Source organism: Acinonyx jubatus, chromosome C1 (genome assembly GCF_027475565.1).
Source record: "Acinonyx jubatus isolate Ajub_Pintada_27869175 chromosome C1, VMU_Ajub_asm_v1.0, whole genome shotgun sequence".
Lineage (NCBI taxonomy): Eukaryota > Metazoa > Chordata > Mammalia > Carnivora > Felidae > Acinonyx > Acinonyx jubatus.
Genome location: NC_069381.1, coordinates 11,866,097 through 11,878,059, shown reverse-complemented (window position 1 = coordinate 11,878,059; position 11,963 = coordinate 11,866,097). Strand labels below are relative to the sequence as shown.

The 11,963-nt window shown below is 50.2% G+C and overlaps 1 protein-coding gene and 1 long non-coding RNA gene across 3 annotated transcripts in view; both read left to right on the top strand.

Annotated features, from left to right (window-relative positions):
- The first annotated feature begins 28 nt into the window (after positions 1–28).
- On the top strand, positions 29–4,077 carry LOC128312711 (uncharacterized). Its single transcript, XR_008292380.1, has 3 exons — positions 29–495; positions 2,355–2,448; positions 3,602–4,077. It is a non-coding gene; the product is annotated as an uncharacterized LOC128312711 (long non-coding RNA).
- A 2,612-nt stretch (positions 4,078–6,689) lies between these two features.
- SPATA21 (spermatogenesis associated 21) overlaps positions 6,690–11,963 on the top strand; it is a 29,566-nt gene continuing 24,292 nt past the window's right edge. The window contains exons 1-4 of one of the 2 annotated variants that reach the window (XM_027060297.2): positions 6,690–7,167; positions 7,266–7,445; positions 9,106–9,356; positions 10,976–11,127. In XM_027060297.2, the coding sequence (XP_026916098.2) occupies positions 9,228–9,356; positions 10,976–11,127 (281 nt within the window). In that variant the 5' untranslated portion in view covers positions 6,690–7,167; positions 7,266–7,445; positions 9,106–9,227. The remainder of the gene's footprint in view (positions 7,168–7,265; positions 7,446–9,105; positions 9,357–10,975; positions 11,128–11,963) is intronic. The other variant, XM_027060303.2, reaches the window with a different exon arrangement.

Genomic DNA, 11,963 nt, shown 5'->3' with positions numbered 1-11,963 from the left:
AGCCGAAGCGATGAGGTCCAAGAGCCTTGCGGGGGGGCTTCCCGCTCCCGCAAGGCCGAATGGGCAGCCGAGACAACTTGGGTACAGACCCAGCTGCAATCTGCTCTCCGGTTGTGGGGCATCCCCATCTGACACCTGGGCCCAGCTGGCTGAGATTCCAGGCTGGATCTACCTACACGGTTCACCCTGAAGCCTCTCTGTTCCCTCTGCTCTTCCTGCGTGTCCTTCCTTCTCCTGACTCCAGATGATTCCCTGAGGCTGCTTCTCCTTGAGAGATGCTTGGGATGCCCTGACCCCTCCACCCGTATTCTAACCCACCACATGCCCGAGGCCCAGTGTGGCCTAGACTCAACAAAGAGCGAAGTTTACTAACAAAACTAATTAAAAAACAATCCCCCCTTAAAAAGGGGTGTCTGGGTAGCTTGGCGGGTTAAGGCTCCGACTCTTGATTTCGGCTCAAGGCGTGATCTCACGGTTCCTGGGATCTAGCCCCAGGTAGGGCTCTGCACTGACAGCATGGAGCCGGCTTAGGATTCTCTCTCTCCCTCTCTCTCTCTGCCCCTCCCCCACTTGCTCCCTCTCTCTGTCTTTCTCAAAATAAATAAATAAACATTAAAAAAAAAAAAAAGGGGGCTCCTGGGTGGCTCAGTCGGTTGGGCGTCCGACTTCGGCTCAGGTCATGATCTCGCGGTCTGTGAATTCGAGCCCCGCGTCGGGCCCTGTGCTGACGGCTCAGAGCCTGGAGCCTGTTTCAGATTCTGTGTCTCCCTCTCTCTCTGACCCTCCCCTGTTCATGCTGGGTCTCTCTCTGTCTCAAAAATAAATAAAAACGTTAAAAAAAAAAAAGAACCCCAGTCCTAGTTCGAATTTCTCATAGAATGTTACGGGATACATATTGTCCCACCATAGTCAAATTCTCCAAACGCCTTCTCCTGTACCATTCTCTTATTTCTTCCACAATTATTTAGTAAGTGCTTACAACCTGCCAGGTCCTATGCGGAGAGCTTTGCTCCACCAAAGCTTTGCTCCACCCCCAAGTCCCCTCTCCTCCCTCTCTCTCCTTTTACTCACTCTGTACAAGTACTTTATCATAGAATTAATCTAACCTCTTAAAAGATCTTTTTTAGGGACGCCTGGGTGGCTCACTCGGTGAGCGTCCGACTCTTGATTTCAGCTCAGGTCATGGTCTCACGGTTCCTGGGTTCGAGCCCCGCATGGGACTCTGTGCCGACGACACCCAGCCTACTTGGGATTCTCTGTCTCCCTTTCTCACTGTCCCTCCCCCACGCTCTCGCACTCTCTCTCTCTCTCTCCAACAATAAATTAAAAAAACAACAACAAAAACCTTTCGTATTGTGGCAAAATATACATAACATGAACTTTACCATGTTGACTGTCTTTAAGTGTGCAATTCAGTGGAATTAAGTACATTCACGGCATTGCATAGAGCTATCACCACTATTTCCAGAACCTTTTTCATCATCCCAAACAGAAACTCTGTACCCATTAAACAACAACACCCCATTTCTCTGCTCCCCCCAACCCCTGGTGGCCTTTATTCTACTTTCTGTCTCTGTGAATTTGCCTATTCTAGATACCTCATATAAGTGGAATCATACAGTTATCAGCCCGCCCTTTGTGCTTGGTTTATTTCTCAGCATAATGTTTTCAAGGTTCCTTCCTGTCCTAACATCTATGAGAATTTCATTCCTGTTGATGCCTGAATGATACTCCATGGTGTGCATATTTCACAGTTTGTGTATCCATTTATTTGTTGATGGACATTTGGGTTGTTTCCACCATTTGGCTACTGTGAATGATGCTGATTTGTTTGAGTCCTTGTTTTCAATTCTCTTGAGTATATATATATCTGGAGGTGGATTTGCTGGGCCATATGGTAATTTTATGTTGAGCTTTCTCTGGAACCACTGAACTGTTTTCCATAGTGGCTACACCATTTTATGTTCCTCCCAGCAATGAACAAGGGTTCCGATTTTCCCCCATCCTTACCAATACTTACTTTCCACTTTCTTTGATCACAGCCATCCTGGGGGGTGTGAAGTTATTTTCTCTTTATGTGAATTGATTTACCCTCTAATTTCAACTTTGCTCATTACCCTGATTCTCCACAACAAAGAAGAAATTGAGAAATGACCCAGAAAATGAGATTCCTTCCTCCTGCTTCTTTGATCCCGTCTCTCATTTCCCTTAAGTCCTGGAGTGGCAAAGACAGAACTCCCTTCAAAGGTGGAGGGGAGAGATATGAAGAGGGGCAGGGAGGGTGCACTCCCACACTGACGATCTTACCCCTTCACATTCTCACCATTCGGTTTATATGACTGCTCTCCCACCAGACTGTGAGCCTCTTGAAGGATCCTGTCCCTGTCACCTGTGGACCCTGTATTCAGCAGCACAAGTTCTGGCACAGAGTAGGTGCTCAGCGAATGGGTGAGTAAATGTGTGTATGTTCAGTTGGCTACATCCCAAAACCAAGTGGCAATTTAGGGATGGGCCACTGTGTTTTCTCTTTCACACTCTGACTCCTTGCATCAATATGTACTGAACAACACAGGGGAGAATTGGGTATCCAAGGAGTAAAGCACCCAGACTCATTGGGTTAGAGGACTTCCAGCTGGGAGAGCATCTAGGACCAGGTCTCAAGAGCTGAACTTCAGGGTAGTGTCTGTAATCAGCACTGAGCTCCATCACTTCCCCTCTGGAAGCCAAGCAGCTTGAAGGCAGCCCACGGTGGCTGTGTGGCCTCACCATGTGGCCGCGACAGGTAGGAAGCTTTCCTCTCATGAGCCCCGAAGGGAAGCATCACCCATGCCGGGGAAAGCCAGGCCCTACCATGTGTTCAGAGCACGTTCAGTTCAGTTTGGTCTAACAAAGACGGGAATTGAGCACCTACCCTATGGTGGGTGCTGGCTGCTGGGGCCACAGAGATGAAGCCAACCCAGCTCCTGTCTTCGTGGAGCTCACAGACCAGAGGAGACAGAGAGAAAAGGAGTTATTTACAGTGCACAGTGGGAAGGGCTATGATGGAGGAATTCACAGGGGCTATGGGCGCCAAGAGAAGAGAGACCCAACTCAGCCTTGGGAAGTCAGGGAAGGCTCTCCGGAAGATGTTACATGGACATAACAATCTCTGTGAGGTGGGCAGGGTGAGGATTGTTCTCTCCATTGTGTGATGGAGGCCACTGAACCAGTGACAAGCCCAGGGCAACTACATTGTCCTCGGGTTGGAGGAAGTCCAACTGTCCCTTTTGCCTTATTCTCAGATCCCAGCCTCATAGCTGGACGTTCCTGAAATGCCTCCCAACACCTCTGCTGCAGAGGGTAATTGGACCTATCATCAACTCCCGGGTTAATTACATTATTTACCAGACATTCAATTCAACCCAACAAGCAGAGTATATATAAGCCCAGATAGAGCCCATCTCAAGCATGAGGAAGTGAACAGGGAAGCAAAATCTTGCTCATTCACCCCGCTGCTTTCTGGTAGGTCCCGGGCCAGGGTGAGGGTTTAATGTGGATAGCTGTCCTCAGTGGCCTCCTGTCACTTACCATCTTTCTCTGCTGTATCTTTCTCCCATCACAGACATTTCTCAGAGGAATTTCCCCCATTTCTCAGATGGGGAAACCACTTATAAAAGGGCACTCAGTAACAATGCAATCTTGAAAAAGAACAAAGTTGGAGAACTCACACTTCCCGGTTCCAAGACTTACTACAAAGCTACAGTCATCAAGACAGCATAGTACCAAAACAAGGATCGATGCACGGATCAGTGGAGTAGAACTGAGAATCCAGAAATAACCCCTCACACGTATAGTCAGTTGACTTTCTAGAAGTGTGCCAAAACAATTCAATAGGGAAACAGTCGTCTTTCCCACAAATGGTGCTGAGATACCCACATGCAGACGTTCGATCCCTACCTCACACGATATACAAAAGGAATTAAAAATAGGTCTCAGGCCTAAATGTAAGAGCTAAAACTACACGGCTTTTAAGAGAAAACATAGACCTAAACCTTCATGACCTTGCGTTTATGTCCTAATCAAAAAAGAACCTACTGGATTCTTAGAAAGGACACTAAAAGCACCTTTAAAAAATGACACAGCTTGGTCGATTAAGCATCCGACTTCGGCTCAGGTCATGATCTCGCAGTCTGTGAATTCGAGCCCTGCGTCGGGCTCTGTGCTGACAGCTCAGAGCCTGGAGCCTGTTTCCGATTCTGTGTCTCCCTCTCTCTGTGACCCTCCCCCATTCATGCTCTGTCTCTCTCTGTCTCAAAAATAAATAAACGTTAAAAAAATTTTTTAAAAATGACACTAAAAGCACAAGCAACAAAATAAAAAATCGACAGGGACGCCTAGATGGCTCAGTTGGTTAAGCGTCTGACTCTTGACTTCAGCTCATGTGGTTCGATCCCATGGTCCTGCAATCAAGCCCTTCATTGGGCCCTGCTCTGAGCATAGAGCCTGCTTGGGATTCTCTCCCTCTCTCCCTCTGCCCTTCTACCCTGCTCTCTCTCTCTCTCTCTCTCAAAATAAATACATAAAAGTTTTAAAAAAGAAAAAATAGATAAATAAGACTTAAATAAAATTTAAAACTTTTGTGCTACAAAGGACAAGTGAAAATACAATGCACATCGTGGGAGAATAATCTTGCAAATTATATATCTGACAAGGGACTTACATCTAGAATATATAAAGAACCCTTACCATTCAATAGTAAAAAGACAAATAATCCAATTTATGCATGAATAATGGACTCTAGCGGACATTTTCCCCAAGAAGATACATGAATAGACAATAAGCACATAGAAAGATGCTCCACTATGTGGCACCTGGCTGGCTCAGTCGGAAAAGCATGCGACTCTTGATCTCAGGCTGTGAGTTTGAGCCCCTCATTGAGCCTAGAGATTACTTAAAAATAAAATCTTTTAGGGGCACCCGGGTGGCTCATTTAGTTAAGTGTCCAACTTCAGCTCGGGTCATGATCTCACAGTTTGTTGAGTTCAAGACCCCATTGGGCTCTGTGCTGACAGCTCAGAGCCTGGAGCCTGCTTTAGATTCTGTGTCTCCCTCTCTTTCTGCCCCTTTCCTGCCCGCGCTCTGCCTCTCTCTCTCTCTCTCTCTCTCTCTCTCTTTCTCTCTCTCTCTCTCTGTCTCCAACAAAAAATCCTTTAAAAAAGTAAATAGGTAAATGGAAAGAAAGAAAGGTGCTCCACCTTATCAGCCATCTGGGAAACACAAACCAAAACCACAGTAAGATTCCGCCTCATACCCACACCCACTAGGATGGCTAGAACTCAAAAAGACAGATAATAACAAGGGTTCGTCAGGATACAGAAGAGTTGGAACCCTCCTACACTGCAGTTGGGAATGTAAAATGATGCCTTCCCCTTGGAAGCCATCTGGCAATTACCCAAGAAACTAAACATAGAGTTAGCCTCTAACCCAGCGATTACTTTCCTAGCTGTATACTCAAGAGAAATGAAAACATGTATTTGCACAAAAATGTGTACACGAATGTTTACAGCAGCATTCCTCATAATATCCCAGAAGTAGAAACACACAAATGTCCATTAATTGATAAGTGGTTGTACAAAATATATTATGTTGGCCACAAAAGGCAATGAACCTTGACAACATTTTGCCAAGTGAAAAGAAGCCAGTCACCAGGGACTAGGTATCGTAGGAGTCCATTTATATGAAATGTCCAGAACAGGCATATGTGCAAGGCAGACAGTAGATTAGTGGTTGCCTAGGGCTGGGGTGGGGTGTGAGAATTGAGGTGATGGTGAAGGGGTGTGGAGTTCCTTTTTAGGGTGATAAAGTTGTTCTAATATTGGGGTGATCGTCAAACAATTCTGTGAATATATTACAAGCCACTGAGTTGTACACTTTATTTTTTTTTAAGTTCACTTATTTATTTTGAGACAGAGAGGGAGAGAGAGAATCCCAGGCAGGCTCTGCCCTGTCAGCAGAGAGCCCGATGTGGGGCTCGAACTCATGAACTGGGAGATCATGACCTGCGCCGAAATCAAGAGTCGGACGCTGAACCGACTGAGCCCCCCCAGGCACCCTTGAATGGCACACTTTAAATGCGAGAACTGTGGGGCGCCTGGGGGGGCTCAGTCAGCTGAGCATGTGACTCAATACTGGCTCAGGTCATGATCTCACAGTTGTGGGATCAAGCCCCGTGTCAGGGTGTGTGGTGAGAGTGGAGCCTGCTTGGGATTCTCTCTCTCTCTCTCTCTCTCTCTCTCTCTCTCTCTGCCCCTTCCCAGCTTTCCCTCTCTCTCTTTCTCAAAAATAAAATAAATAAATAAATAAATTTAAAACTAATTAATTAATTAATTGATTAATAAGTGGGAGAATTGTATGGGATGTGAATGAAATCGCCACAAAGCCGTGGACAAAACCAGAAGGTACAAGTGCTCGGAAAGGACATCGTTGTCTGTATGTGCCACCCACCTGCCTCAATTCTGTCCTCAGATTCCATGCCCTTCTACTAGGGTTGGGGGCGTCCCCTCGTTCAGACTCTCACAGGGTTTGTAAGTCCCAAATGGGGACGGAGAGGGGGCTGGATCCCCTCTGGAGCCTCTGCCCCCTCAAAATTCCAGCTTGTGGAATGCCGGGGCCTGAGGATTCTGAGGTGGAGACAGGGGACAATGGGGGGCGTGTTCGAGGGGTCTGGAAGGGCGGTCCTCCGGATGGGTCATCCACCCCTGGGGTGGGAATGCCCGGAGGAAAGGGGGATGTGCAGGGGGCCCTCATGGGAGAGAGACTGGGAGGAGCAAGGAACTTCCAGGGCACAGGGAGGGATTTGGTCACAGCGCTGACCTCCCTGTGCCAAGCGAGAGACTAGACCCTTGGGGAGACGGGCGCTGCGCCTGGGGCGGGCGCCCCATGGGATGGAGGTCTCGTCTCCATTGTAGGGGCGCAGGCCTAGCTGCAGGAAGGATCGGGGTGTAGGTAGGGGTGGGAGGAAAGGAGGAGGGAGTGGGGATTGGGGGTCGTGGCTGTTGGGAGCACCTGCTTTGTGCTCCCGGTACGCTGCGAGAGCCTTCAGAACAGCCAGCGCATCCTCAGGACCTGGTGCCGTGCCCAGCTTGGGCAGGTGTCTGTTAAACAGCTGTTGGTTACGTAGGTAGACGAGTTAAGTGGCTTGAGCTTCTTTGGATGCGAGATAAGACGGTGAGACACGCGGTCCCGGGAGCCACACAGGCCTGGGGCTGAATCCAGATCTTCTGCAGACTAGCTGAGTTGCGCTGGACGAGACACGGGGCTCCTCTGAGCTTCAGGGCTGAACCCAGTGATCCCACAGAGCCCTTACGAGAGCACCACCTGCAAACGCCCCCAGCAAATAGAAGATTCCTGTGTCTGTTGGCTGGCCTGCCCTGGCTTAAAGTGAAAGCACCATCAAGATCTTCAAGGTTCTAGGGTCGCACTGCGGGGGGGGGGGGGGGGGTGGGATTTACCCCTAGAAATCGTCAACAGTATAAAGGGGTCTGTGATGCAGCCATAGAAATAGTGTTAATGTTACCTCAGAGGAATCCAGACGCTGGAGGTGGCTGAGGTGGCTAGAAGCTTGGAGAAGAGGTGGGAGGTTGAAGAATGGTGGTGGGGGGGTGGTGGGGGTTGTTGGGGAGACAGAGAAGTGGGATGTGGGCACAGGGGCTGGGGGTCTGTGGGATTAGGATTGTGGGAGGGCTGCTCAGGTTGAAACATGTTTGAGTAGGGGGTGGTGAAACAGCCTAATAAGAGGTTGTGTGGGAGACGCAGGAGAGACACCAAGAAAGGCTTTAGAAAGGGATGTGTCCGGGGCAGGGTGGAGGGTGCTTTGGTGAACTAAATGTTGCTATTGGAGACCTTGGGGTTCCCGAGACAGATGTTCTCAGCTCTTGTTCCTTAACCCCAAGAAGAACTTGGAGTTTTCATCTATAGCAGCAACAGCCGTGACATTCTGGGACACTCTTTAAAATGTATATTTAACATGCACATTGAAGGCTCTGAGAAGTTCTGCAGCACAGAGCCTATTCTATTTTTTAAAAAATTTTTAACGTTTATTTATTTTTTTTAATTTTTTTTCAACATTTTTATTTATTTTTGGGACAGAGAGAGAGAGAGAGCATGAACGGGGGAGGGGCAGAGAGAGAGGGAGACACAGAATCGGAAACAGGCTCCAGGCTCCGAGCCATCAGCCCAGAGCCTGACGCGGGGCTCGAACTCCCAGACCGCGAGATCGTGACCTGGCTGAAGTCCGACGCTTAACCGACTGCGCCACCCAGGCGCCCCAACGTTTATTTATTATTGAGAGACAGAGAGAGAGACAGAGCGTGAGCAGGGGAGCGGCAGAGAGAGAGGGAGACAGAATCCTAAGCAGGCTCCAGGCTCTGAGCCGTCAGCACAGAGCCTGACGCGGGGCTCGAACTCACGAACCGCGAGATTGTGACCTGAGCCGAAGTCGGACCCTTAACCGACTGAGCCACCCAGGGGCCCCAGAGGCTATTCTATTTTTTTTTTTAATTTTTTTTTCAACGTTTATTTATTTTTGGGACAGAGAGAGAGAGAGAGAGAGAGCATGAACGGGGGAGGGGCAGAGAGAGAGGGAGACACAGAATCGGAAACAGGCTCCAGGCTCCGAGCCATCAGCTCAGAGCCTGACGCGGGGCTCGAACTCCCGGACCGCGAGATCGTGACCTGGCCGAAGTCGGATGCTTAACCGACTGCGCCACCCAGGCGCCCCAAGCCTATTCTATTTTAACTCAGCACTTTCCAAATGCATTTGGCCTCAGAACTCTTTTGTGTGTGTGTGTGTGCTGTACCTCATGGGACCAATATTAGGACCGAAGAGCACCCATTAGGAAATGCTGGGGTAGGAGAAAGTGCGTGTGTTTGGGGATCCGACAGGCCACGGTTTAATTCCTGCTCTGTGGCCTAGTTGGCATTGGACCCTGGGCCAGTGACTTTGCTCCTCGGAGTTACTGTGAGAATCAGGATGAATGTGTGGCTAGCTCTCTGTTTCCGCTGCATCCCTCTCCGGTGTGGGCCGGGCCCTGACTATTCCCTTGAGCCAGGCTCTCTGTATCACAGGTTCCAGGTGGGCTGCTGAAGAGTGCTTAGGTAATGACCTTGGTGGAACTTTGATTGGATTTCTCCTGTGGGACCACAGCAACTGATGCCCCTCACTTGGCACCCTCACTGGCTGTGGCACAATGGACAACGGAAACGCCCAGATGCACATGGAGGGAAGGATCAAGGCTCCAGGAGGCCAGCCAAGTCCTGGCATGAGCACCACCAGCAAGAGGCCTGGTGTTGAGCCTACCATGTCAGAAATCAGCCAGGTAGGGCCCTGCACCTCATGTTCTGACCCTGCTATTCCCAGCCGGCACCTTTCCCTACGTCAGCTTGGGTAGATGACAGATCTACAGGTGTGCTTCAGGTATGGCTGGATCAAGGTGCTACTTGAGTGTCTGTTGGCTCTGCCTTCCAGTGTGACACTCCCAGGCAGGCCCTTCCTGAAAGGTGGCAAGGATTGCCCTGGCCACTTCGGGTTAAAATCTTCTCATCTTACGTCCTCTGGCATAGCGTCCCCAACAGGAAGAGAGCCTCTCTGCAATAGTTGAAGGAAGTCTCTGGTATCACTGCGACTGGCCCAGATCATGGTCACGTGCTCACACCTGAATTAGTCACCATGGCAGAGCAGAGTGGCCTGGATCTCTCGGTATAACGGAGCCAGAGGTGGTATTCACTTGACTCCACTGGCTTCTCTTACCAGGATAGATGCTGGGTGAGCAAAACCAGAATTCCTATTTACTCTGCTGTGTGCCCCCAGCCCCCTTTAGACCCTCCAGTCCCCTGACAGTTGCTCAGGGCTTCCAGCACGACCCTTCCCAGCCCTCAGCCTGCATCCTAAGCCTCCATCATACCCCTCAGCCTCTTTCCAGCCATTCTTTTAGGTGCCAAGGGGCATGAACTGAAGAGCACAGAGAAAGCAAAGCCCTCCTTCCCATCTGGTTTCCCCAGAGCCAAAAATGTCACCATAAAAAAAAAAAAAAAAAAGTCAACATTCCCTTGGGTAAAGTGTTACCCTCTCCCTGTAGCTTCTGTTATAAATCACGGCTTCCCTTGGGGGCAGGGAGAGCGCCTGAAGGTAGGGGGGCTGGTCTTAGAAGGAGACTGGGGCAAGCGTTCAGGGCTCCCTCCACCTCTACCCCTCATTTTTTTTTTCAACAAACAAAGTCATGGGTTTCAGTCCGGTTATGTAACCAGCCATATGACCTTGGGCGGGCCATGGCACCCCTTTGAGCCCCACTGCCTGGGGCACAGACCCTGCCTCCCCGAGCGTAGGTGTCCTCAGTGTTGGCTCGACCTTGCATTAGAACAACTGTCCTCAAGTGATTGAGGCAGGTCGTCTGGAGTCTGCTGCCTCAGGTGAGGGTCGGAGCTGGCTCCAGTCACTGGCTCAGCCAGGGACTGATAGACCAAGATGGGCATCGAGATCTGGTTCCAGAGCCTGACCTGTGAAGTAGCAGAAATTGTGGAAGCCTCTCTTGGATCTTCTGAGGGTCGTGATGTCCCCCAGGGGGCTCCGTCAGGCTGTCCTCCGGGGGTTCCCTTGGCTCAGGTGCTACCCTGGACTGTAGGTTTCTGCTAGAGCCCTTAGCGCTGCTGGCTTGGGCCAGGTCTTACGCCTAGCCACTCTCCAGCTCCCTGTCTCCTCCCCCTCCCCTTCCCCCTCCCCCTCTCCTGCACCTCTCCCTTCTCCTCCTTCTCCTCCTCCTCCTCCTCCTCCTCCTCCTCCTCCTCCTCCTCCTCCTTGCCTCTCTGCAGCGCCTTCCGCAGTCAGCACAGGATGTCCCTGTCCCTGAGGCCTGGACGATGTCCAAGGAGAGGGAGGAGCCTTCCAGAATGGGTACTTGTGGCCAACCCTTGGGCTAGCGCATGGGCATCTCTGTTCCAGGTTGCGTTTCCAGATGCTGCAGGGATGGGCAGTGGGAAGCAGCCCTCATCAGCCCCAGGGGGGCCAGAGAAGGGACCAGAACACAGCGCAGCCTCAGAGGAAGGGCCTCGGGAGCTCAGGACCCAGGAGCAGAGGCAGCCGACAGAACCGGGGTGAGCTGGGGACTTCTTAAAGAAGGTCCGGGAGAGAACTCTGTGAACCACCTAGGGGACAGGGATGAGGCAGGACTCCCAGCCTAAGGCAAATACGCCCTTAATCTTCTCTCTCACGGGGGGGGGGGGGGGGGAGGGCACAAATCCCGCTACATCATTGCTCCCGAACCTTCCATCTGCACTGGCTTCTAGACCCACTGGACCACAAGCTTCTTTGATGTGTCCTGCTCTGCTTCAACCCCCTCATGCCTGGGACTGTGCCTGGCACTTAGTAAATGTTCAATAAACATGTGTTCACCGAATTAATGGAAGACTGAACAAAAGAGAGGCTGAAACTCAGAAACACACATTTACATGGCATTCTTGTTACTATTTTCTAAATATTGTATTTTTACCTTGTCTACAGTAAGACTCATATTTAAAAAAATTTTTTTAATGTTTATTTTTGAGACAGAGAGAGACAGAGCATGAACGGGGGGGGGGGGGCGGTCAGAGAGAGAGGGAGACACAGAATCTGAAGTAGGCTCCAGGCTCTGAGCTGTCAGCACAGAGCCTGGAGCCGGGCTCGAACTCACAGACCGTGAGATCATGACCTGAGCCGAAGTCCGTCGCTCAACCGACTGAGCCACCCGGGTGCCCCAAGACTCCTATTTTAAAAGGCAAAAGATTTATAAGATCTGAAAAGAAACCAGAGTATGAGACTCTTATATTTTAAAGATTTTATTTTTAAGTCATCTCTACACCCAACGTGGGGCTCAAACTCAGAACCCTGAGATCAGGAGTCCCATGCTCCACCGACTGAGCCAGTCAGGAGCCCCAGAGTGTAATCTTTTTCA